This window comes from Dendropsophus ebraccatus, chromosome 2 (assembly GCF_027789765.1).
Source record: "Dendropsophus ebraccatus isolate aDenEbr1 chromosome 2, aDenEbr1.pat, whole genome shotgun sequence".
Classification (NCBI taxonomy): domain Eukaryota; kingdom Metazoa; phylum Chordata; class Amphibia; order Anura; family Hylidae; genus Dendropsophus; species Dendropsophus ebraccatus.
The window spans coordinates 172,076,163-172,102,442 of NC_091455.1; the positions used below are offsets into that span (position 1 = coordinate 172,076,163).

The 26,280-nt window shown below is 43.4% G+C and overlaps 2 protein-coding genes across 5 annotated transcripts in view; both read left to right on the forward strand.

Annotated features, from left to right (window-relative positions):
• The window catches only part of CPVL (carboxypeptidase vitellogenic like), a 136,113-nt gene extending 124,780 nt beyond the window's left edge, over window positions 1-11,333 (forward strand). For all 4 annotated transcript variants that reach the window (XM_069958729.1, XM_069958730.1, XM_069958731.1 and 1 more), the window contains exon 13: window positions 11,142-11,333. In XM_069958729.1, the coding sequence (XP_069814830.1) occupies window positions 11,142-11,258 (117 nt within the window). In that variant the 3' untranslated portion in view covers window positions 11,259-11,333. The remainder of the gene's footprint in view (window positions 1-11,141) is intronic.
• A 10,260-nt stretch (window positions 11,334-21,593) lies between these two features.
• TRIL (TLR4 interactor with leucine rich repeats) lies at window positions 21,594-25,358 on the forward strand. The gene has a single exon (XM_069960436.1). The coding sequence runs from the start codon at window positions 22,159-22,161 to the stop codon at window positions 24,769-24,771; it is 2,613 nt and encodes an 870-aa protein (XP_069816537.1). The 5' UTR covers window positions 21,594-22,158; the 3' UTR covers window positions 24,772-25,358.
• Window positions 25,359-26,280: the final 922 nt, after the last annotated feature.

The following is a 26,280-nucleotide window of genomic DNA, read 5'->3' on the forward strand; positions in this document are numbered from 1 at the left end:
TGTACTGGGTGGGAGGGTGAGTGGGGGAGGGGCATGGTCTTAATAGCGAGGTATATAGCACTGTGCTCTGACCCAGGAAGTCTCCCTCACCTTCCAAATCATGTGTTTCCCGTTTCCCATCCTCTCCATTCCTGCTATAATGTGCCTGCACTTACACTCAGCTATACACACTGCTGCTATAATGTGCTGCACTCACACTCAGCCAATTACACTGCTGTATAGAAAAGTTTCTGTCACTGTCATCCAGCTCTGTGATTCTCACTTCCTGATTGGTCCATGCTGAACACCCCCCCCTTCCCCATTGGTGCAGTCCAGTCATGTAAGCACACAAGCCTCTGACAGCAGCTCTACTTCTATATTCTAGCCTGTTTGCACAGTGACCAGTATGGGGATTTGCAGTTCCATCCTGTATCTACAAATTGCTGCTATTTTTTTTTTATTCCTATGCAGCTACTATACATAATACAATACATGATGCTTGCTATACTGTACAATAACTTGTAATATCAAATATTCAGCTCTTTCTCAATGTTTGTTTCAATTGTTTACATGTTATTTAGAATTTTAAAAAATCATTATTTTCGGGGCGTGGAGCCGATTGTTTGCATTTCAATTAATTTTTATGGAAAAAATTGCTTTGGTTTAAGAGCGGATTTAAATTACAAGCACAGTCCCAGAACAAATTATGCTCGTAATCCAAGGCGCCACTGAATATATAAAACAAAAAGTGCCTATACTTACCTCTTTACACTCTTCCGGTATCCTCCTGCCACGTCCTTAGGTCCTCCGCTGAACAATTCTGATGCCACTTCCTTCAATGACAGCCCGCTCAACCAATCACTGACTGAGACTGCACAACATGAGTGGACTTTCCATAATGGAAATGGGCTCGTTCAGCAGGGGACCTGGAAAAGAGGCAGGGGGACACCAGGGGAATGTGGAGAGGTAAGCATAGGCCCTTTATTATTTTCTGTATACTTTCAACAATGTATGAGAAGTTTTCCCAACCGGATAACCCCTTGAAGGGTGTTGTCTGAGGACAGATATTTTTTTTTTTGTGGCTAGAATGTGTTATACATTTAAAAAAAAAAAAAAAAGTCATACTCATCTACCCTGTTCTGACACTCCAAGTCCCCACGTATCATTACTTCTTCCTGGTTCCAGTGACATTCTATCCTTGTGAGAGCTGTCTGTCTGCTCAGTCAATCACTGTCTTAGAAGGGATACAACTGTGGCCATTGACTAGCTATGGGGGCAGTTCCGGTGGGAATGATTATTCTCAAAAAGCAGAAAGCAGCCGGAAACGGTAACAGTTCACACCCTCTTTATGTGAAATATTTATCTATAATACGGTATACACGTTATGTGCATGGGGCCTTACACAGATGTTTTATGTTCTGTATGTATGTACTTACTATTACTAACCCAGTACATACTAGCCCAATCTCACTTTTACAGGTCAGAGTAATTTGGCTAATCAAGTTTTTAGCAATTATTACTGAATATTCACATGTAAACAAATAGAGGAAGTGGTAAAATAGAATTTGTGGAATGCCCTAACCCCTACTACTTAGCTCATTTATTAGCATTGAGAAGTGTAGTGTAGTCCAGGGGACTGGATAGAAGGCAGGATTTGTGGGGATTATGAGGAGCTTGGCTCCATCCTAAACCTAGTACAATTACATTAACTGTATGCAAACAAGTTGGAGTAAACATTTGCATGGATAATTTAAAGTGCAGACTTTCAGTGATGGTCGAAATATTAACGGAAGAAACCATTGAGAACCAGAGAGAGAACAGGTATTCTGGTCGTAATGAGCAGCACATGTAAATACTTCAGTAAATTGGCCTCCAACTGGGGATTTTTTTCTGTAGTTAGGGTTGTTCAGAAAATTGTGGCAGCTCCTTGAACCATATGTATGCGGAGTAAATGTGTTTGTTTGAATTATAGCTACACTTTTGATCCTAAGAGTAGAATAAATTCTTGTGATAATTGAGAATAAACTTGATTAAAAGGATTTTTACAGCCAGGAAGTCTTGGGTTTTCATGGCCATATAAATGTTAGTGTACTAGAGATTGTAAACTTGACTGTATTTATTACGTTCAAAAAGGCTGTAAAGCAAAGGCTCTTCCCGTCCTTCCTATACATCGCTAATCTATGTCCTTATCTTTTTCTCAGAATGTGTTCTAGGATGCTTTTACACGGTCTGATAAATGGCCGTGTATGGACGCATACAAGCGCTGATCAGCCAGATTGGTGCTCACTTGCAGTGCCTTCACAAGGCACAATAAATTGTGTGGGCACCCACACCCATAACAACCGATAACAATAAATTTTACTTCTGCAAAACATATCCAATCAGTGAACGAAGCTGGCGTTTGCTCACTTATCGGCAGATCCCTGATCCCTTGTACATGGGCCGATTTTCGGTTGATTAAACGTTCCAAGGAATACTCATTGCTGATCGGCCCGGGCTTCTAAACGTTAAAGGCCTTATGACACATGCCAATTCAGGCAGATATTAACCCATTTAAAAGGCCCTGCGATCAGCTGATGAACAAGCAAATCTCCCCTATCTGCTGATCTCTTTCTACTTATATGTCAAAAATGTATCTGCTTTGGGCCGAGCATCTCCCTATGTAATAGGAGATGCGCGGGAGGAGTCTGATTAAGTTTAGGGTGGCACAATAATTGAGCTGTATAAAAGGCTCTGTGAACAAGCACCGATCGTGGAGTTCTTAGCTCAATGGCTCCTACTTGTTCAGTGACTGCACAGCATATTTGTTCTGGTGATTTTCATTCTGGAAAGTGTAGCCTGTATAGTAAACCTTGTACAGTCATCCTGTGTAGGAAGGCCAGACTGTCCCGAAATGGTAGTGTGTGTGTGTGTGTGTGTCTGTAAGCAAGCAGTCATCTGGTTCTAATATTGTTGTTTCAGGATATATAAACCATGAAATAGTCTATGATGATCCTACACTTTAAAGAACAAATCTATTGGCGTATAAAACTTTTCCTGTTACTGTAAATTATTTAATATCCTATACAGATTCATTTACATTCCCACTTTATAGCTAGAGTATTTGCAGGGAAATGTTGCTAGACAGAATCATTAGAGTTTGGTTCTTTCCCAAATTTTTAGTCCAAGAAAACCAGGGGTTCTTGTCCATGCTCATACTTCCTATGTCAACTAATGTAGTAAATTGTGTATGGCTTGTCAAGTTATATAAAATGCATTCATTTAGCAGACTTTCCTCCTTCTCCTGATATGTGCTCATTGTCGAGGTTACAGGCCACCACTCTGCTCTAAAAACAATGAAAAAAAAAAAAAAAAAAAAAAATATATATATATATATATATATATATATATATATACTGTATAGAGATACAGTATACTGGAAGTCTATACAAATACTATATCATATGTATAAATGTGTATTGCATATGCTTTAAAGGGAACCAAACAGCACGATTGTGTTAGTATGGTTCCCAGCTGCACAGTATAGATCTACTGTGCAGCTCCCCCGAGCATACCACCCGTGTCCGCAGCGGTATCTTTACATTGGGGGGAAAAGGAGTATTATTCCGGCGCACAAGGCCGGAAGAGGGGCGGCAACTAGTCATCTGGGTGGAGAGCTTTCCGTGACTAGTCACAGCTCTCTGCCAGCACACAGGATGATTGACAGGCACAGATGCCACTTACGGGTGTCTCTGCCTGTCAGTCATCTCTGCAGAGCGCGCTGACAGGCAGAGAGCAGTGACTAGTCACAGTACGCTCTCCTCCCAGATGACTAGTTGCCGCCTCTCTCCCGACCTTGTGTGCCACAATAAAACTTTTTTTTTTTTCCTGATGTAATAATATTGCTGCAGACACAGCTGGTATGCTCGGGGAGCTGCACAGTAGATCTATACGGTGCAGCTGGGAACTAGATCAGCTCAATTGTTCAGAGTGGTTCCCTTTAAGTGCAGAGTGGTGGTCAGTAACCTAAACACGGAGCTGTAAACAAGGGGAAGAAAAGAGCAGCATAACAGAAGAAGGAGACAGGTTTGCCAAATGAATGTATTTCCGCAAATACTGTATTTAACTAGACAAACCCTACAAGTATAACTATATTGGTTGGGATGGGAATACCCCTTAAAGTCCTGGACCTCTTAACCAAATAGTATTTCTTTGAGTAGAAATGTCTCTTCTGTGTAGGGTAAGTACTCCCGGTCAGGGCCGCCATCAGAAATTTCGGGGCCCCATACAGCCTGAGTGTCTGGGCCCCCCATTAACAAAAAAACATGGGACATATTTTTGACTGATGTCTTTGAAGTAACTGGGTGGCTTTGGGATAATTCTGGAAAGCTGGGTCTCTTTGGATACATCCCACGCCAGCCAAGTTCCGTGCACTATTAATTTAAATAAAAACTATGGAACCCAAGGGCCAGGGTCGGTTTTAGCTCAAATGTGGCCCTGGGCACAATTTAAAAGTGGGGCCCCAAGTGCTTAGACATTAAACCACTACACAGTCATAGTTAAATAAAGAAGGTGGTCTGAGAGGAGTGTTGCTGGGGTCTTAAAAGATCAGGAGCACAAGCCCCCTACACATGTCCACAAAATATGTCTACGCATTGGTACCAAATAATACTGCTGGGATGTGGGGGCAGACAGGGTGCAGGGATCAGGGATGTGGGGGCAGACAGGGTGCAGGGATTGCACCCCCCCCCCCCAGCACACATCATCCCCCCCAGCACACATCATCCCCCCCAGCACACATCATCCCCCCCAGCACACATCATCCCCCCCAGCACACATCATCCCCCCAGCACACATCATTCCCCCAGCACACATCATCCTTCCAGCACACATGCACACATCATCCACGCAGCACACATCATCCTTCCAGCACACATCATCCTTCCAGCACACATCATCCCCCCAGCACACATCATCCCCCCAGCACACATCATCCCCCCAGCACACATGCACACATCATCCCCCCCAGCACACATCATCCCCCCCAGCACACATCATCCCCCCAGCACACATCATCTCCCCCAGTGCCCATCATCCCCCCCCCAGCACACATCATCCCCCCAGCACACATCATTCCCCCAGCACACATCATCCCCCCAGCACACATCATCCCCCCAGCACACATCATCCCCCCAGCACACATCATCCCCCCAGCACACATCATCCCCCCAGCACACATCATCCCCCCAGCACACATCATCCCCCCAGCACACATCATCCCCCCAGCACACATGCACACATCAACCCCCCTAGCACACATCCCCCCAGCACACGTCATCCCCCCAGCACACGTCATCCCCCCAGCACACGTCATCCCCCCAGCACACGTCATCCCCCCAGCACACGTCATCCCCCCAGCACACGTCATCCCCCCAGCACACGTCATCCCCCCAGCACACGTCATCCCCCCAGCACACGTCATCCCCCCAGCACACGTCATCCCCCCAGCACACGTCATCCCCCCAGCACACGTCATCCCCCCAGCACACGTCATCCCCCCAGCACACGTCATCCCCCCAGCACACATGCACACATGCACACATCATCCCCCCCCCCAGCACACATGCACACATCATCCCCCCCCCCCCCCAGCACACATGCACACATCATCCCCCCCCCCCCCCCAGCACACATGCACACATCACCCCCCCCCCCAGCACACATGCACACATCACCCCCCCCCCCCCCCAGCACACATGCACACATCACCCCCCCCCCCCAGCACACATGCACACATCACCCCCCCCCCCCCCAGCACACATGATTACACACACATCTACACTTACTTGCAGGGAAGCTCCAGGACCCATGTGCTTCCTGTTTTCCTCCTGGTCCTCACACAGCATGGCTCCGGGCCCCTCCCCCTTCTCCTCCGACATTGCAGCACAGGAGAAAGCTGCCAGAGAAGGTTGTGTGGGGCGGGGCCCGGGGGAGTGAGGAAGAGGAGGGGGCCCTGGGAGAGTGAGGAGGAGGCCCTGTGTCTTCCTGCCTGTGCGGTACAGCTAACAGGAGCTTACACACAGGTAGGCTGGACTGCCGGGCCCCCCTGGATGCTAGTTTTAGCCCGGGCCCCTTACAGCTGTACCGCCAATACTGCCCTGATGGCGGCCCTGCTCCCGGTGTCCAGAAGGTGCTGGAGACCAGCTACATTATTGTCAACCCTCATAGTAGTTGCCTGGTACAGGAGGGGTATAACCTGTTTACATGCACCCAAGCATTGATTTCTCCTTTTCAATATATAATTTACAATGTCAGAAACTTTGGTCCCTCCTGCCCAATAAATGATGCATGGATTTAATTTTTCAATTGTATTCTGAAGATTTTTTCTTAGAAATCATCCTGGGGGAAACTCACCATTGTGTCTTTTATTACTAACACATGTTCAATAATTGGCACATTTTGCCTGGCTGTCTATATGTATGTGTAGCATGTAGAATTTAATATCCTTTGTTTACTGGGTTCTACATGAGATGCAACTTGCATAGCTGAATAACATGCAAAAACCACATTCAGCAGCAGACTGCTTAAAAGGTTGTGGGATTTATTATGAGAATAAAAACAAGCAGACTATGTAAGTAGACAAGGCTGGGTCCACACTGCGGCTTTGCAGTCCATTAAGCAGATCTGTTATATGGGGGGAAAAAACTGATGCAATTGTGTGCATTAGTTTGGATCAGTTTTTCCATTGACTTGCATTTTAAAAAAAAAGTTGAATAAAATTATTATTTTTTTGCGTACACAAAAATGTGACTGACCACATATTTCTGTATGTTAGAAGTAACTATTTAAAAACGGATCTGTTAAATTTCTTAAAGGGGTAGTGCGGCGCTAAGAAATTATTCACAAAATAACACACATTACAAAGTTATACAACTTTGTAATGTATGTTATGTATGTGAATCGCCCCCTTCCCCGTGTTCCCCCACCCCCGCACGTGGACCCGGAAGTGCAGCGATTCGGCCGGCCTCCCGAAGATTACGTTGTTGACAGAAGATCGGGGACGGGGACGACGCGTGTCAGGTATGTATGGTACACTACACTTCCGGGTCCACGTGCGGGGGTGGGGGGAATGGGGAAGGGGGCGATTCACATACATAACATACATTACAAAGTTATATAACTTTGTAATGTGTGTTATTTTGTGAATAATTTCTTAGCGCCGCACTACCCCTTTAAGTAGACTGCAAAAATGCATGGTGAACCTAGTGTCTAACTTATTTCAGGACACAAGCCCCTTCCTCAGATCTAGGTATCAGTAGGTCAGATTCACACAGTGTACTATAAGTGACGATACAAACTATAGCTCTAGAACAGTGTGTGTGTGTGTGTGTATGTATATATATGTGTATATATATATATATATATATATATTATATCAAATATACATTAAGTGAGTGTTCCCTACAGATGTGGTTTAGGTAATGACCATTTATTGTTCTTCAGTAATTTCCTTGTCCTCAGGTCAGACAGGAAATGCGGGTCACAGATTAATTGGCCCCGGCTCCATCGTCTGCATTACCTTTGTTTGCTGAACACTGGATGTTAGTGTGCTATCAGGCCATTTTGCTGGCAGATGTTGTTTGCTCCTCCTGTATAGTTCTTGTGGTTAATAAAGAGGCCGCTGGTTACACATCTGCTCCCTCCAGCCATGCCAACCTTTGTTTTTTCATTTTACGAGTTGACTGTGCACATAGCATTGTGTAACCACAAGTGGCTGCAGAGGAGATGATGGCCATCCGTGCAGAAGGCTCTGAGACATTTGGAGGTTAGGTGTTAGAAGAAAAAAAAAAAAAACAGGAAAAATAGATGAGGTTCTCTTTTATGATTCTTTTCTGTAGTTTAAGCTAAGGTCTTCTCTACCGAAGAGTAGAGAGAGTCCATAAAAATGTAAAAATTCAGACTGCAAATGGATCAATGAAGTAGACTTCCATGGAGATTCACGGTATGTACTGTATATGAGGAAAACAATAAAAAAATACAGTTCTACATCTGTACATTAGCAAAAATTTTGCAAGTAGCTGTGTGTGGTGTAATTATGGTAAGTTGGAATATAGACTGACTTCAAAGTATACCGAATTGGAACACAGAGATTTCTTATACAGGTATGTTTTACATGCTAGTCTTAGAGCCCATTAACTTTTGTATATGGAAATATGAATTAAACACAGATGCTCAGTATAGATCTTTTTTTTTTTTTTTTTTTTTTTTTTTTTTTTTTTAGACAACTTGTTCCCTTTTTGCTCTGCTGCATTCTTTGTTCCCAACTGTGTTGTGAATTGTCCGGGCTTTTTTTGTGTGTTTTACAAAGGATTGGCAATTTTCATGCTATTATGGTAAAGTTGTAAAATGAATATAATTAAAAAGGGAACAAGTATGCACTTTTGAACTACGCAAGCATCAAAGCGAATCTGTACCTACTGGCCCCCTCCAAAACCACTGGTACCGATCGATGGATGAGGTGAAGTCCTCCTGGAGCCGTCTTTTAGTTGAAAAATCATCTTTTATTTTTCCACAGCAGTGTCAATGAAGCGAGGCTAGAGCATCCATGGCTTAGGCCTGCGCCGCCTCTTTGGTGGTATTCCCCGCCCCTGGTAATGTCCACTAATCTGGACTTGTGCTCTTCAACAGCTATTTCTCATTGCTCCTGTGCCATAGCGATCCAAAATGGCACAGGTGCAGTGACGCAGACGGGCTTCTCATTCCCAACCAGCATGTCATTATGTCTGCACAGTCTTCTTTCCCAGCATTTAGGAGCCATCCTTTGTGAGGTGCAATCGTGGTGAGAGGTACTCTGACTGCACTTGTGCTGCAGCCTCTTTTCTTCCATAGCAACCAGATCACAGGTCTAGATCGGGGCACTTACCAGGGGTGGAGAATATGAGAGAGAGGGGCAGAGCAGATCTAGGCCCTGCCACATTGACACTGCTAGTAAAGAATAAAAGATGATTTCTCAACCAAAAGAAGGCACAAGGAGGACATCCGGGAAGGACTTCACCTCATCTAATGATCGGTACCAATTAGAGATGAGCGAACCGGGTTCAGGTTCGAGTCCATCCGAACCCGAACTTTCGGCATTTGATTAGCGGTGGCTGCTGAACTTGGATAAAGCCCTAAGGCTATGTGGAAAACAGGGATATAGTCATTGGCTGTATCCATGTTTTCCAGACAACCTTAGAGCTTTATCCAAGTTCAACAGCCCCCGCTAATCCAATGCCGATCGTTCGGGTTCGGATCGACACGAACCCGAACCCGGTTGGCTCATCTCTAGTTCCAATGCTTTGGAGGAATTGGTAAAGTGGGTACACATTTGCTCTAAACCTGTGTTTAAATTGAGCCAGTGGGCCCAGATTCACTCTAATTCTTTAGGTCCCCATATACATTATACGTATGTCTAACAAACCTGTGGCTAGCAGCTAGTTCGGACATTCATATTAAGTGAATAGGAGTCTCCTGAGACTCTCAGACAGATGATATCGGTGGAGATAGGGATCAGGCTTGATGGATTTTTACTGCCAGACCCCTTTTGTTCTGTGAGAGCTGTCTGACAGCATTTTACCCTTCCTCATAGAGAACGCAGAAATGTTCGGCTGTGCTTTTCCAAATAATTGTTGGCCAACAGCTATCAAAAGTGTATGGCCACCTTTAGTCATATTGAAGCCACAGGCTTTGCTAGGGACTTTGGGTTTTAGGACATATACATGTACATTGAGGATTGTACCCCTTCAAACATATGATAGGCTGAGGTATATGTATAATTAAAATCAGGTGTCCAAAGTAATAGTGCTACCTTAGTAGTATCAAAACAGTAACTGTGCCCTATCACAGTAGTAGAAATAAATATAAACCTGTAATGCTGAGGTGTGAACATAGCCTTTATTTGATACTTGTTTTCTTTCTGCACGGGATTTGCAGGGGATTGAGGCTGGATGAGTATGGTTTCGTTTTTGTTTTTTCACCCCAACCTCAGCAGCATATTAATACTCACACTAGGGCTGGAATTAAGTCCATTTTGGCTTAATACTGTTCTTGTAGATTCGAAAGAAACTGAATTGCAAGATGGAGGGGGTCAGGGCTGAAAAGTAGTGTGTGACCTTAATTTTGCATATGATAAATGCTCAGACCTTGCTCACCATACCTCTAGCCACTCATTACTAGTGGTTTTCTGGCAATACTTCTCCAAGTCCTCACCTCTAAAGAGCTCTGCGTGTCTTAGAAAGCAGTAATAATAAAGCTACTCTCCAAGGCCTCCTCTGTCTCGCAGTGTTTTGGCACAAGAACATCTTCAGCTGTTTAGCTGTAGCCGAGGTCAGTATTAGATTTATAAAAGTAATGACCGTATCAATTGTTTCTGCATTGTACCATACAAACAACAGTCCTTACATTATAATTATAGGTTATAAAATAGTTTTGTTGTATTATTAGCACTCGCTTTTTATCGGGCTAGTCAGGGCCAGCTCCAGGTGCATGTGGACACAATGTGCCACCTGTCTATTACATCCTTAACAAAAGTATGTTTACATAGGTTACCCTGGGGCCTCCCAGCCCCGATAGGCACTCACATATGCCAGAACCGGTGGGTGCAGTAAACAATAGTACAATACCCCTGGAAATAGAAAGTATCCTAATTATACATAATTATTAACTGGGAAAAAAGGCCTAATCTTTTGGGTAAACAAATGTTTCTATGAAGGATTGTTCCCATGTTAACACATCTTCAATTTGTCAGCCTAGCATTCACCCCCCCCCCCTCAAGCCATTGCAGTCACACCCCATTTTACACTAAAGTTCCCGCCCTCTTGACTATTAGGTGAGAATATAAGATAGTCAACCACATAGTAAAACCCCTATATGGGGGGGGGAGCATAGTGAGTAAAAACACTATTAGAATCAGGGCACCCAAGGCTATAGAATGATGTAAACACTTAATAGGAATGATCATAGGTTTATTTAAAGGATGCTGGAGCCATTGTGTGGTTTTCCTTGGATACAAAGGGAGGTGGCATCATGGCACAGTAGTACAGGGCATTCCTATAGAACTGTTTCCCATTTATTAGAAGTAGTTATTGATGCCTTTATGGTCATTTCTTATATTTAATTTATTTACTCTTTCTTTCCTCTTTTAGGTAATAGTCAGAGGAGGCGGCCACATCCTTCCATACGACCAACCTGAAAGATCATTTGTGTTGATTGACAGGTTTATAAGTAATTGTAATGCCTTGAATTGTGAGAATGTTTTGTAACTGAATATCAATAAGCCGTCTTAATGAATGTCTTGAAGGGTAAATAGTAATAAAAACCTTTTTGGTAAGAACAAAGTGTCTCTTGTGTTAAATTGCAAGAGCGTACATGTGTGTATGGTATGGAAGAGTTGAGAACGCCAAGCATGTCGTGGAAGAGTTGAGAACAATATTAAAAGATGTGAAAACTATTTGCAGATTAGGATCAGGGTTTTCAGACCTTCATGGATTGTTAGAGCTAGGAGAAGTGTGCCGCTGCGGATTTCACTTCCTTGATCATTGTCTTTTCCATCTCGCTGCAAGAAATTTATGAATAAATTGACAAAGGTTAATTCTGTCCAGTGCTTGTGGTGCCAGTGTAGAGACATGTCCTTGGACAAGGGAAATGACAATGTTCGGTTCAGGGCAGTTTCTAGGTAATTTTGACTACAGGTTGAATCCTAATAGAAGATCGGGTTGTTGCTAGAAAGAAGCAGTGTGTGTACTACAGCAGTGTTACCCAACCTTTCAAAAGTCATTCAGTGACTCACAGGTGACATCTTCTTTGACCTGAGGCGGCACTTTTCCTCTCCTTCTGGCCCAGACCACCATGATGATTTCTTGCAGCTACAATTCATCTCTTCTGAACCTGCCAGACAAACATCTTTGGCTCTGCACTTACAACAACTTCCTTCTACATTTTTGTGTCATGTGCAGTAGAATCAGTAGGTATGTGGGTTGCCCCCTGTATATAGGATCACCTGCTGTACCCGATATAGTAATAATGTCTCCTGCTGTGTCTCCATATAGTAATAATGTCTCCTGCTGTGCCCCCACATAGTAATACTGTCCCCCTGTGCTGTTCCCATTGTAAAACTGTCCCCCTGTGCCGTTCCTGTTGTAATACTGTCTCTTGTGCTGTCCCCATTGTAATACTGTCCCCGTGTGCTCTGTCCCCATTGTAATACTGTCCCCGTGTGCTCTGTCCCCATTGTAATACCGTCCCCGTGTGCTCTGTCCCCATTGTAATACTGTCCCCCTGTGCTCTGTCCCCATTGTAATACTGTGCCCTGTGCTGTCCTAATTGTAATGCTGTGCCCCTGTGCAGTCCTAAATGTAATACTACCACCTGTGCAGTACCAAATGTAATGCTGTGCCCTGTCCCCATCCCCTGCATTGCCCAGCAAAAAAAAAATTATACTCGCCTAATCCTGGCGGGTCCCTCCATCTTCGGATTATTTTTCTCACCCTTACAACTATATTGTGATTTAAAGGGGTAATCCTATCTCAACTAGCATAGTTAAACTTGTAGGACTCAAGTTAAAGGAGAAGTCTGCCAATTGCTAAAATCTTGCAGGGGGAGGGGGGAAATTTATTACAAGTAGGAACTTACCTCCAATCCCCCTACAGTGAGCTGCGCAAGCTGCCACAGGACCCCCACCGGAAGTAATTTTCACCAAGTTGTGATGGTTCTGCAGGCTGCAGGATTTTAGCAATCGCTGGACTTCTCCTTTTAAATATTTTGGCAAATACATTCATTTAACTTGCTGCCTCCTCCTGATATGCTGCTATTTCCCTCCCATTGTTGACAGATCATTGCCTAGGTTACTGACCACCACTTTAAAGGCAGTGATCTGGCTGGTGTGTATATAGCCCTAGTATACATATTTATATAAATTATACAGTATATAGACACTACGGGGGAGATTTATCAAACATGGTGTAAAGTAAAGCTGGCTCAGTTGCCCCTAGCAACCAATCAGATTCCACTTTTCATTCCTCACAAACTCTTTGGAAAATGAAAGGTGGAATCTGATTGGTTGCTAGGGGCAACTGAGACAGTTTCACTTTATACCATGTTTGATAAATCTCCCCCTACATCTCTATGCATATTGACGCTATGTATACACCAGCCAGACCACTACTTTTAGAGCAGAGTGGTTGTCGGTAACCTAGACAACGAGCGGTCAACAATTGAAGGGAAAGAGCAGCGTATCATGAAATGAGGCAGGTTTGCTAAATGAATGTATTTGCAAAAAATTTTAACTTAGTGATCCCTACAGTTTGGGGCCACCTAATCGTTGGTGGGGTGGTTTACACTGTTTGCAAATGGTAACCAAGAGCCCCATTATTTTTGTGGGAATTTTTTTTGGCAGTTGGGGGGGGGGGGGGGGGGCTGCTTTTACCTGTTTTCATGTCTATAGTGGGTCTGTATCTTGCCATTGCGGTGAGCTGTTGCATTTTTCTGGTTTTTGCTTGTTTGCAATTTCAGCCATAGCAATGTGCTCCTGCCTAGTGTGAATGGTGTTCTAGAAGAGCTGACCAAATTTTTTTTTTTCTGTGATCCTTACAGTTTAACTAGATTAGTTGAGATACGAATAACCCAGCTAAAAGTATTTTCTTGGACTCGAAAGAACAACTGGATTGTACAGAGAACATATAAATGCTAATGAATCCCAGATTTTATGGCATCATTGACTATGTTAGACCACATACAAATACATCATATCAGAAAATGGCACATGAAATATATATACCATATTTTCCAGCATATAAGACGACCTCTGATTTTCAAAAAGATTGTCAGGGGATCGCCTTATACACTGGAAAATGTAAATCCCTGCCTGTCCGCAGCCCTGCTGTGGTCAGGCAGGAATTAACTGCTCCCGGCATCTGTGCGTCTCTTGGGCCATTCCCGGCGCAGGCAGTGCAGCCGAGCGTCTTATCGGAGAAGCTCAGAGATGCTCGGCTGCCAGAAGAGCTTCGGGAGAATGACAGATGCTTCAGGTACTTTCGGAGCCTCTGTCATTCTCCCGAAGCTCTCCCGGCAGCCGAGCTTCTCCGATTAGATGCTCGGCTGCCTGGGAGAGCTTCAGGGATCTCCGGCTTAGGCAGTGTACATCACACTGCCTGCGCCGGGAACGGGCCAGGAGACGCGCGGATGTCGGGAACGGACCCCCGGTGAGTTAACTTTTCGTTTTTTACAGTGGTCGCAGTGGGGATGCGGACATTTTTTACCTCCCCAACTGTTAAAAATTTGTCTTATATGCTGGGAAATTGTGTGTGTGTGTATATATATATATATATATATATATGTGTATATATATATATATGTGTGTATATATATATGTGTATATATGTGTGTGTGTATATATAAATATATTATATATATATATATATATATAATATATTTATATATACACACACACATATATACACATATATATATACATATATATATATATATATATATATATATATACACACACACACATATACATATATATATATATACATATATATATAGATACATATATATAGATAGATAGATAGATAGATATATGCTATTACTATCATGTAAAAGCAGCCTAACTTTGTATTGTAGGTTTCACATGTTTCTCAATTGGTTTCTGTTGCTATTTTTCTAAGTTTAGTATTTTTGGTTAAACATTAACCAAGAAAAAAAAACTTCCTCCTCTTGAAGTTCTTGTCTCAACTCATTGGGCTTTTACTATTACTGTCTACAGAGCTCCTTTTCCCTAATGCTGTCTGTTTACTTGTCCTCCTGAACTCTACATACTAAGGTTGCATTCTTCCTTCAGACATAAATTCTAAATTCAGTGGAAAATCAGCGTGTGAGCGAGCCGTGCCGCCCCACCCCCTCCATACTTCCGCATAGACAGCACGGTCCTCTAGCGTTAAATGGCAGTTCTCTTTAAAATATATATGCCTGGTATATTCTAGTAAATTGGTTCATTGTGCCCTATCAGACCCAGTCCATAGAGAAGAGTGGTGCAGTTTCAAGAAGAGAGATTACTTTTTTTTTTTTTTTTAATACCTATTCACCTTTCCAATACATACATTGAAAAGTAGATGGTTAATGGTGGCTCAAAAGTTTTACAGAACAAAGTGTATGTATATCCTGTGACAATTAAAGAGAACCTTTCAGGTCCAAAGTGCCCCACACCCTGGATCCAGGACATGACAGGTGAGAAGAACAATGCCACAAGAAGTATGAATGATGTGTCACGAGTGGTATCCAGCCATGAGGGAGACAACACAGTGTCTTCTATTTATGGTCTTCGTACTCTCCTCTTGCCCAGGCATGCTTGAATGACAGGGCAGGCAGAGGCGAAAACGAAGATGCTGTGCACCCTGTGCCTGTATACCCGGCGCACGCCATTCACAGTTATTTTTTTGTCTTGGTGTGGCACTGCTCTCTTCCCCTGTTATGTTCCAGGGCCCAACTGCAAGGCATCTGGCACAGGAGTTCCTCTAGCTACATCAATCTCTCATATAGCAACAGAAGACTTTTTAGGGATGGCTACAACGGACCTTTGGCTGTCCAGGCGTGACGGGAGTTGTAGTTTTGCAACAGCTGGCAGGCCGGAGGCTCCCCATCCCTGCTATAGGCCATCAATAAAAGATTGGCATGAGTCCCTGCACCCCCATTGATCAGCTGATTGAAGGGGCTGCAGCTCTCCATTGAGTGGTGAGTGTCCCTCATTGTTTACATGACATTGCTCGGTACATTTTCTAGTGGTATTGCAGCTGAGTGCTGTTTAATCCCATTCAAGTAAAGAGACTAATGTGCAATACCAGGCACAGCTGCTATTAAATGTAAACATAAAGGGGACCCAGCACTCACTAGAGTGCAGTGGCCCCTTTAACCAGGTGATTGCTGGGGTCAGACCCCCACAGATCTGATATTGATGGCCTCTCCTAAGGATAAATCTACTTTAATTGAATCAGTTAAAAATAATTTGGAGTCTGGGAAGGAAAGTATATCTGTAAATGGCGATCTGCCAAGTCACTCAAATGATTCTTCCAGTTTGCAGATATAGTGAAAGGGTAGAGGGGGTGTAAAAGCTGTCTACTTGTATATACTCATCAACCCTGTTTGACAGCACACCGAATGAATCCCTGAGGTTCTGTATTACATAACGCAACCTTAAAGCTTCGTGCACACTACAAAGCTGTGTTCCTAAACCCTGCTCCTGATTCCCTATTGTTCCTTTACAGAGAAACTGTATACTACTTCAAAGGTAAAGCTTTTGGAGAGAGAGCCTTCTTGAAGGGGTTTTTAGATTAAAACTTACTTGTCCCCTATCCACAGGAATTATTTTTGCAGGTATAAGACTGATCTTGCATGCCCAGAGCATAGGCGTATTATACGCCATGGAGAGGCCATAGTACAGTGTAGGGACTGCCCCGGTATGAGGCCACCTTATTGTGGTGGGGTGGTTTACACTGTTTGCAAATGGTAACCAAGAGCCTCATTATTTTTGGGGGGAAATTTTTTTAGCAGTTGGGATGGCTTTTAACTATTTTCATGTCTGTGGTGGGTCTGTATCTTGCCATTGCGGTGAGCTGTTGCATTTTTTGCAAGAATTTTAGCCACAGCAACGTGCTCCTGCCTAGTGTGAATGGTGTTCTAGGAGAGCTGACCAAACTTGTCTTTTTTTCAGGATAGGAGACAAGTAGAAGATACCCTTTAAATGTAACATACTTCTAAATGGTTACAGGATAGGCCTATAGATTTCTTTTAAAACAGTTTTTATTGAATTTTTTAGAACACATAGACAATCAAAGGCATGTGGTACATCACTGTGTTTGGTACATAAAGGTATTATGCACATAAGGGGGGCCAAGTGTAGTAAACACAGTATCAGGTGGTTCCACAAGATAGGTGTAATGGAACAATCAATAGAACAATAGGTTCCCTGAACCTAAGGCACCCTAAGGGCTATAGATTTCTATAGGTGCCACAATACATGTCCAAAAATTCTAATGGATCTTCCATACTACAAACTACACGGAGCGATAATTCGCCCGATCGTACGATTAACGATTTCGAACTAACGATTTTATTTTTTATAACGATCAGCGTTTAGATGGAATGATATATCGTACAGAAAATTCGTTTTGCGATCACTTAAGCCTATCTCGCACATAGGTAAAATCGGTGAACGACTGTTTACACGGAACGCTCTGCGAATTTTTTGCGAACGATGATTTAAGAACATGTTCAAAGATCAAAATGAACGGTTTCTCGCTCGTTGTTCGATGCGTTTACACGTACGATTATCGTTCGAATTCGATCGTTATCTTGCATATTCGCCACATAATCGTTCCGTGTAAACACAGCATAACACGTTCATTTGTTATTGAATAATCTATGATAGGTATAAGATCCCGTTGCTGGGTTGTCTGCAGTATGGTGCAGTATGGAAGTCTGATATGATACTGAACATAATGAAACCATACCAGAGAGGCAAATGATGTAATAATATGGAATGAGATTACTGAAATGTAGCTGAGATATCGCCATATCTTGTAATCCTACACCCAGTGTTCCCCATTAGTTTCTATCAGGTTATTTAAGGAAGAGCCGGGAACAAATGGCGTCATACAGCTGCAATTATCACAGCTTGTGTGGCCTCCATAAGGGCACTGCCGGACACTGCCGGACAGACATTTGTCAGACAGCATCAGCAGTGGACACACATTGTCACCAAAGTGTCAGGTAGAAATTGTCAGTGTGACTGCATTCTCATTACATGGATAAAGTCTTTTCATGGCATAAAAATAATACTGCTCATCCTATCCTAAGGGCCTTATTACAAGGGGTGATCGAAGCCATGATGTCAGTGTAAAGAGACCTTGACTCTTGAATCAGTCAGCTATATTTGAGACATAGAGCCGCATATGCTTTCAGGTAGTTGATGCAATAAAACTAATAGTATCTTATGAAATCTCCTTTTTCAGTGGCATTCTAGTGTCCTCAGCTTGGTGTACCTCCTCACTCTCCTTCCATGCAGTAATTGTCAATGTAGACATAGGTGAACATTGGTCTAATATGTATAATTTCATCTGTCATTCACTTAAATGTTTGTAATCAGCAAGGGATTTGACAAGGTTTCGTCCATCCGTGTTGATGATGGGCTTCTGTTGTCATCTTCTGGGCCGTTACTTAACTGGCCATAACCACTGTAGTTTGCACTTGGTGTATTACCTATGCTCCCACCTCTCAGTGTGACTTATCACTGTAGCCACTACAGATACTGTTACCCTGGGGTTAAATAGAGTTAGGGCCCTATTACACGGGACAATTATCGTTTAGTGTAACAGCAGACAACTATTAAACGACCAATGAGAAATCGTTGGTCATTTGATAGAATTTGGACCTATTTTTATGGTTGATTGTTTGCACATCATTTGAATGTACTAAGATGCCGTTCAGTCATTCACAGTAGCGGTGACAGGACGACCGCAAGAACGATCATGAGTAACTATCATTGTTTCGTGTAATTGGGTGAGCGATTTCAGGTCGTTCGCCATAGCGGTGATTTAAGATCGTTAATCGTTTCGTGTAATAGTACCCTTAAGCCCCTATTACACAGGCGATTCAAAGAAGCGCTGACCTGTCAGGTCAGCACTCGCTTGCTCCTCATTTGCCGCTCGTGTTAGCGCTATTAAGGCCCTATTACACTAAGCGATTATCATCCATACTCGGCCGATACCAACTCCTACAGCCTTACAGTCGTTTTGTGAAATAAAGACAATGATCAGCCGACATGCACAATGTCGGCTGATCGTTGCCTTCAAACATGTTGAAATGGCAATGATCAGGATAGCAGCGATATGCTGCCGGCGCTCCGTGGAATAAGAGCGGCGGCAGCAGACCACCTCTATCTTCTATGGGCTGCCAACCCCCCCGCAGCTCCCCGTGCCCCCCCTGCACTTGCCTGCTTGCTGTTGGCGCGTGTAATAGCGTTGGCAGCAAGTGGGGAATGAGGAGCAAGGGAGCACTGACTTGACAGGTCAGCGCTCTTTTGCTCCCTTGAATCGCTCTGTGTAATAAGGGCTTTACACGTTGAGCAGGGCACTGGGAGCAGCGGATCATCCCGGCAGCCCATAGAAGATAGCGGTGGTCTGCTGCCGCCGCTCTTATTCGATGGGGCGGGGGCTGCATATCGCTGTTATCCTGGTTGTTGCAGCTTCAACATGTTGAAAGACCACGATCAGCCGACATTGTGCAGCTGATCGTTGTCTTCTATTACACTAAACGATTATTGGCCGTAGCGGTCGGTATTGTCCGAATTACGGCCGATAATCGCTGCGTGTAATAGGGCCTTTATATGATTGCGCAAAAGCTGGGTTTTTTTTTTTCTCAAATTGTGCTTTGATGATCTTGCCACATATCAAATATGTTTTCTCTTGCTGCTCATTGTCTTTTTTTCACCATTTGCTGAGTTGCTGACTGTTTATTTAGCCTTCTTATCTCTATTACCAAAAGGTAAATTGGCAGCTCCTTCTTTTGTCCCTAGCTGTCCTTACCTTATCAAGGAAATACAATTTACATTTCATTAACTAAGAAGTGATAAGTGGGATCTGTGACCAATGTTCAAGCTAAATGATTCACTTGGCTCCTTTCATGTTTGCTTCACTTCTGCCATGTTGCTGATTTCAGACAGACGTTTTCCTGAGTGGCTTTACCTTCTTAGTTGTAACTTTTGGGTGACAAAACTAAAACCTGAAAGGACAGAGTACTGATCAATCTTTGTCTTGATTTGAAGCCTGTTGTGTTTCTCCATTGATAGGATGCAGATCTAACATTTGGCATAAACTGGCCAAGGACTGTACCCAAAAACATCCAACACAGACAATCAAGTTTCCAACATTAATCCCTTTGGTTGGCATCTATTATCTTCATTTGTGTAACAAAAAAGTACTGACAGTCAGAAGACAATGGTCTCAATTGGTCAGTTGCCCTTCATCGTTTCATCGGCTGATCGCTCTCTTTATTACACGGAGCCATATTCAGCGGAATCACCCTGATTTGACCGATTATTGCTCCGTGTAATAGGGCCTTTAGTCATCCAAAGTCCCCAGTATATGGCCAGCCTAAAGGGGTGTTCCAAGTTAAAACACCTATCTCCATTCCAGAGGGTTTGAGATGAGTGTCAGATCATGGAGGGTCTGACTGCTGGAACCCTCTGCAATCTCTAGAATGGAAACCCAAATCTTTTTTATGAACAGAGAGGTTAGTTACTGGCATTTCCTTAATTGTTTATGGAACTGCACAAAATAGCAGTGTTCCTGACCATAAATAGGGGGGTTTCATTCATACACAACTTGTCACCCTTTTCCGAAATAAAGAATTTAATCCCTGTTCTCAATGCAAAGGCTCCCAGTCATCAAATCCTCCATGTTTATTATTACTTATTATTAGTGTTGAGCGAACTTGCCGAAAGTTCCGGTTTGGCAATGTTCGTCCAAACCGGAACACTTAGGAAGGTGGCTGAACACTACTTATTGTAAGTGTTTGAATTAGGAATAACCCTTTAACTCTTGTCCTAAAGTTGTATTCCCATCATATCCACAGGATGTGCCAGACACACGTAATGGACACATTCTGGACCCCTGACCCCATGCAGCCTACTGCAGCTAAAGGTGCCCGGGATTAGGATAATAGACGAGCAGGCGGTTTTATGCAGCCTTTGAACTTTCATAGAAATAAACGTGATTTGCAGAAACAGTGTAGCATACTGAGCTGCTCATTTTCCATATATTACATGAATCTTAAAATATTTCAGACACAATTGTCTATTCTAGTTGATCAATAGTAGAGATTGCATTTAGGCTTTATTATATAGCCCTAATACCCAAGTTCCAAGTTGGGACGCCTTGTAAAATCAAAACAAGAACACACGCAATGATTCACAAATCTCATATATCTGATTTTTATTGACAATAGAACATAGAACACATATCAGATGCTTTTACGATGTCATGAAAAGAAATCTACCCGTTTAGAACATAATGGCAGCGACGCATTTCAGAAAAGTACTTTGTACCTACTGAAATTTCCTATTCTTGTCTACTTTTATCTAATGTACTTATGTGCCGTAATGCTGCCATTCACATACACATAGTACAATGGGTCATAACAGATTCTTGAAAGATATGTAGGGATAGAAATATATCGCTTAAATGCACAGCTGTAAATTGTCTATAGTTCTATAGTTTGCATAAGAGGTAAGTAAATAATGGACAGATCCTCTCCAGTTTCTTTTGTGTCTTTAAGGTAGTATTCAAATCTGAATGGAAATATTTTAATGAAATCAATATGCAGCAGTACAATAGCTACAAGAATTGTTGGGGGAGAAAGCATTCAGACGGAGTAGATCATTTGGCTTTGGCTCAGTCTCCCCCTTTGTTTCCCTATTAGAGTCAGTGAGTGCTCGCTCTCTTTCTATCTAACATGTGCTGGATGTTTCCTCCTCCCACCAGCAGCTATGAGCTGCCTCACTAGGATCCTCTTTCCTTGCTAACAATCTCCAGGGAGCCAGTGTGGGAAGCATGTATTTCCTCCTCTTCCTACAATGAACAAAACTTCTCTGCTTCACACTACGCAAGTTGCTGCCTCTTGGATTTCTTTAAGTTGAACTGAAGAAGAGGTGATGTTGTGGCATGGGTACTTGGCTGTTTTACTGGACTTCACGAGCAAGCTGTGCAAACTTGGGATGACTTCTAGACCAACTGTAAAACTTCAGGTTACCATGGATGTATGAGTGCCTGCTAATAAGCTGCAGACCTCATATACTGTACATCCACATCTGGTCACCACACAACTGGGTGGACATCAATATCTGAACCTCTGAAGCCTGGAAGAGGAATTCTACATTGCACAGTGAGTGTTGGTTGCAAATGACTATGCTTATAATCTACCTTCATTTCTGATCTGCTACATTCGAAAGGGAAGCACGCAGTAATGTAGGAGTTAACAAGATGTTAAGAAACTGGAGCTCCTGTACAATTCTTCAGCTGAACGTCTCCAGTCCCGGAAGGGATTTTACAAGCCTGCACACAGAGAGGGGATGCTTAGCACTGGGTTAACCTACTCTAAGACCCAGGTGAGATGGAGAAGGCTATATTTTTGGTGCTGTTGATATTGGTGACTTCCACTGTTTGTTGGAGTGTTGAAAAGTGTCCGGAACCATGTGACTGTCAACATCCACAACATATACTGTGCTCCAACAGGGGACTGTTTTCAGTACCGAAATCCAATCACTTTGTAAGCCCTGTTGCAACTAAAACCTACAGCTTGGGTGGAAACTTTATCCCCAACATAAGTGCCATAGACTTTTCACGCTATTATAATCTACAGAGGCTTGACCTGCAGTACAATCAGATCCAGTTCATTCATCCCAAGGCATTCGAGCAGCTCACTCACCTGGAAGAACTGTACCTTGGCAACAACTGGCTTCCCACACTTACTACTAATGCTTTGTTGCCACTAAAGAAACTAAAGGTCCTCAATGTGAACGGCAATCGGCTTCACAATGTGAGTCGCTCCAGCCTATCCAACTTAGGGTCACTTGTTAAGTTGAGACTGGACAGTAATAATATCCAGACACTGAACGGCTCACCTTTCTTGGGTCTCTCTAATCTGCTTTACTTGCATCTGGAAAACAACAAAATTAGCAATATTAGCAAAAATGCCTTTGTAGGACTTGTAAAATTGCGTTTATTGAGCCTGTCGGGAAACCCCTTGAATTCCTTGCGATATCCTATCTTTTTACCATTGCGCTCTCTAAGCACACTAACCATGGCTGGAAATAATCTACAGCAACTGGGACCAGGTGTTTTCAATGGATTACAAAAGCTTTCCAAGCTCATTCTAAGCTCAAACAGGATTTCTACACTACACAGTAAGGCTTTTCAGGGGCTTGGGATGCTGCAAGATCTGCAACTGGATGGCAACTCACTGGCACAGCTCTCTGATGGCCTCCTGGCATCACTGCAGAGTTTGGAAGTGCTGAACCTGAGCCGCAATGCCCTTTCAAAATTCCACCCTGGAACATTTAATGGACTAAACCGGCTAAGAGTGCTAGATTTGCAGTACAATATGTTGAACTTTCTGCCTGGTGATATTTTTTCTGGAAATCCAGCTCTTTACCGGTTACAGCTGGATGGAAATCAGTGGACCTGTGATTGTCACCTATTGGGCCTTAAGCACTGGATTCTGGGGACCCTGCATTCTCGCAGCCGCATGCTGACTGTGTTTGTTCAGTGCAGGGAACCTAAGGAAGTTGCAGGGAAATATTTGGACTACCTTGATGATGCCTATTTACAGGCAGTAGGAGGTTGTACTCTCAGCACCACCCCTCCGCAACCAGCTACCACCCTGCAGAATGATGGTTTGGTTTTGCATCATCCTATAAACAAAGGGATGAGTGATACAAGTACTGAACCTTTAGGCCCGACAATGAAAATGGTTTCCAAGTTGAACTCATTAGCCCCTAAATCAACTCTTCCACCAGGAGGCTCCACTTTGCTTCAAACTCTGGCATCAGTGCAAATGGTGCCAAGCACAGAGAGACCTCTAAACATGAAAAGAGAAGGTGGTACCGGACGTCAAAAGATAACACAAACTGATAAAAAGCGAAATATGAAGACTTCAGCCGGGTCCAGACAGCCTGATGGAACTAAATGGAAGTCTGTGCACCCTAGCCAACAGCACCCTGACGCTGAAAGGCGAAAAACTGAAACATTCCAGACTGCAACCCAGCCATTACCACAACTACATCTCAAGCAAGCTGAGGCCCAAATCTCAACGTCCAACAAGTTGCCTCATGGTGTCCCCACAGCAAACAGTTTTTATGAGGAGCCCCATGGGACTAAACAGCCTCCCCCTGAGCTGTCAGAGGTTATTGGTACCTTGCAGTCATACAATGAGGATGTGGACCCTGAACAACCTCTACCTGTACCAGAGACACTGCATCAAAGTCCGCCACCATTTGATACTGTTCATCATGGCCACAGTGAAACGTTGCATCAAGTAGCTTCTTCAGGCCTGTCTGACCCATGTGAATTTAACAAGCTGCATCTACTGAATCTCTCGGTGGAATCTGTAGGAAGTACCACAGCTCGTGTACGTTGGCATACTTCAGTTTCTCATACCCATGGGCATGTCTTGTTTAGGGTGCTTTACGAGCGTTTTGGGCAAAGTGGCCGCTTCCAGCGTTTTGTCTATCCTCGGGGCCACGCTGAATCTTTAACGTTATTGGAGCTCACAGGAGATACTCCATATCTGGTGTGTGTTGAGAGTTTAATTAATGGCCGAGCTTGTCCTGTGGCCCCCAGGGAACACTGTGTAGGACTTGTGACGTCACCTTCAGAAGATCAACGCCCTATGCTAAATTACCAAATGTTGGCCTTGGGACTACTAGCCCTTAATGCTTTGCTGCTTTTGCTAGGGTTCGTTATTTGGGGTTCTAAGAAAGCACGTAAGAAATGGTGTCGTAGAAGAGCCCCCGTCCATGTACGTCAAATGTACTCTACACGTCGTCCCTACAGGTCTGTGGGTACTGGAGTTTCCACTGATTTCTCAGGTTTTCAGTCACATCGTCCTCGTACTGCTGTGTGCGCTCTAGGAGACGCTGACCTTATTGAGTTTCCTGGCTGTGACCGTTTCAGAGAGGGAGGAAATCTACACAGAGATGATCTCCTGCAGAGATTCACAGACTAAACAGCCATGATATAAATATGATATGATGCAACCACAAAGGGGAAGTTGTCCCTACTCCTACCCAGCCAGCAACGTTTGGCCCTTATTTATGATCAAATGCAGTAGGCCTGTCAGACATAAGGGGTGCTCAGGACTAAATGTTACCATCAGAAATAATGTATGGTAAATGTAATATGTTCAGTTTAAGTATTACTTTGGATTATACCATTTGCTTGTGTTGAACCATTTCTCGTTGGAATATATCGATAAAACTCACAATATGTTTTATATCCTTGTACTGGATAAAATGCCGAAACCAATATGATCTTTAACACCATTACAAAGTCAGCAGTTTCTCTATCTCTTTCTGTGTTCATTACAGTATGGTTTCTACATAGTAGCAGCTAGTGGCAGTTATCTTCTATACTAGAAAGTGTCAGTCATTCTGAACAGGGGTCCATTGTCAGATAGGTAACTAGAAGTCCATTTTCATGGTACAACCGTGTATTATAGGTTCCCATGTACTAAAGATGAACTTTACCCAATACTGGTTGATTCTATATGTGACTAAGCCACAGTATAGCTCATCAGTCACTGATTGACGGGGTGCTGATAACCAGCTGTTCAGCGCCCGTACTAGTGGTGGCAGCTTGTAACTGCAGCTCAGCTCCTGTTGACTTGAATGGGTGCTGAGCTGCAGTTACACATTGCCACCACTACACAGTGAACAAAGATATACTCTGTTCACTGTGTAGTGCGGGTAATGAACAGCTGATGTTGGCATCCTGCTGATTAGTGACTAGTGAGCTATCCTGTGGATGGCTCATCAGTTTATTTTGGTTGGAAAGCCCCTTTTAATAGAAGTGACTTCTGTTATGGTGACAATGGGAGTTGCTGATAATGTTTGATTGCTTTATGTCCTTCCACTTCCTATCCAAAGATGTGACTATTATACTATGCTGCTACTATGAGGTCCTCAACTAATGGGGACCATTCCACAACCAGAGCGTCTGCTTGAGTGGTGGCAAATAATCAAGTTCTAGGCCAATAATGCTTAAGTTGGGGGATGTGGTGGTGTCTACCATGGTCCGTGTTCTCAGACCGTCTGTACTCATTGTGCTTCTCTGTGTTATAATGTAATATAGTTTAAAGTTAGTACATAGCGGGACGGTACAGATTGTGATAACCCAATAAATTATGCTGTATTTCATTACGTTTTGTAATGAATGCAAGTAAAATAAAAACCTGTTAAAAACCTAAGGCCTCCATACACATCAGACCAAAGTTGACTCAGTCAGCCTCGAAACTCATATGAGGGGAGAGAAGGATTGGACATGTTGGAGGTGAACTGCCCGGTCCTTTTGTTCTACAAGAGACAAGCTGCTGCCAGAGAGGTCTGGCAGTGGCTTACCCCCTCCTCTTCATTCAGTATGCATGAATGCTGGGCCGAGCTGATCATTAAAGGGGTTATCCAGTGCTTCAAAAACATGGCCACTTTTCCCCCTTTTGTCTCCGGATTGGGTGGGGTTT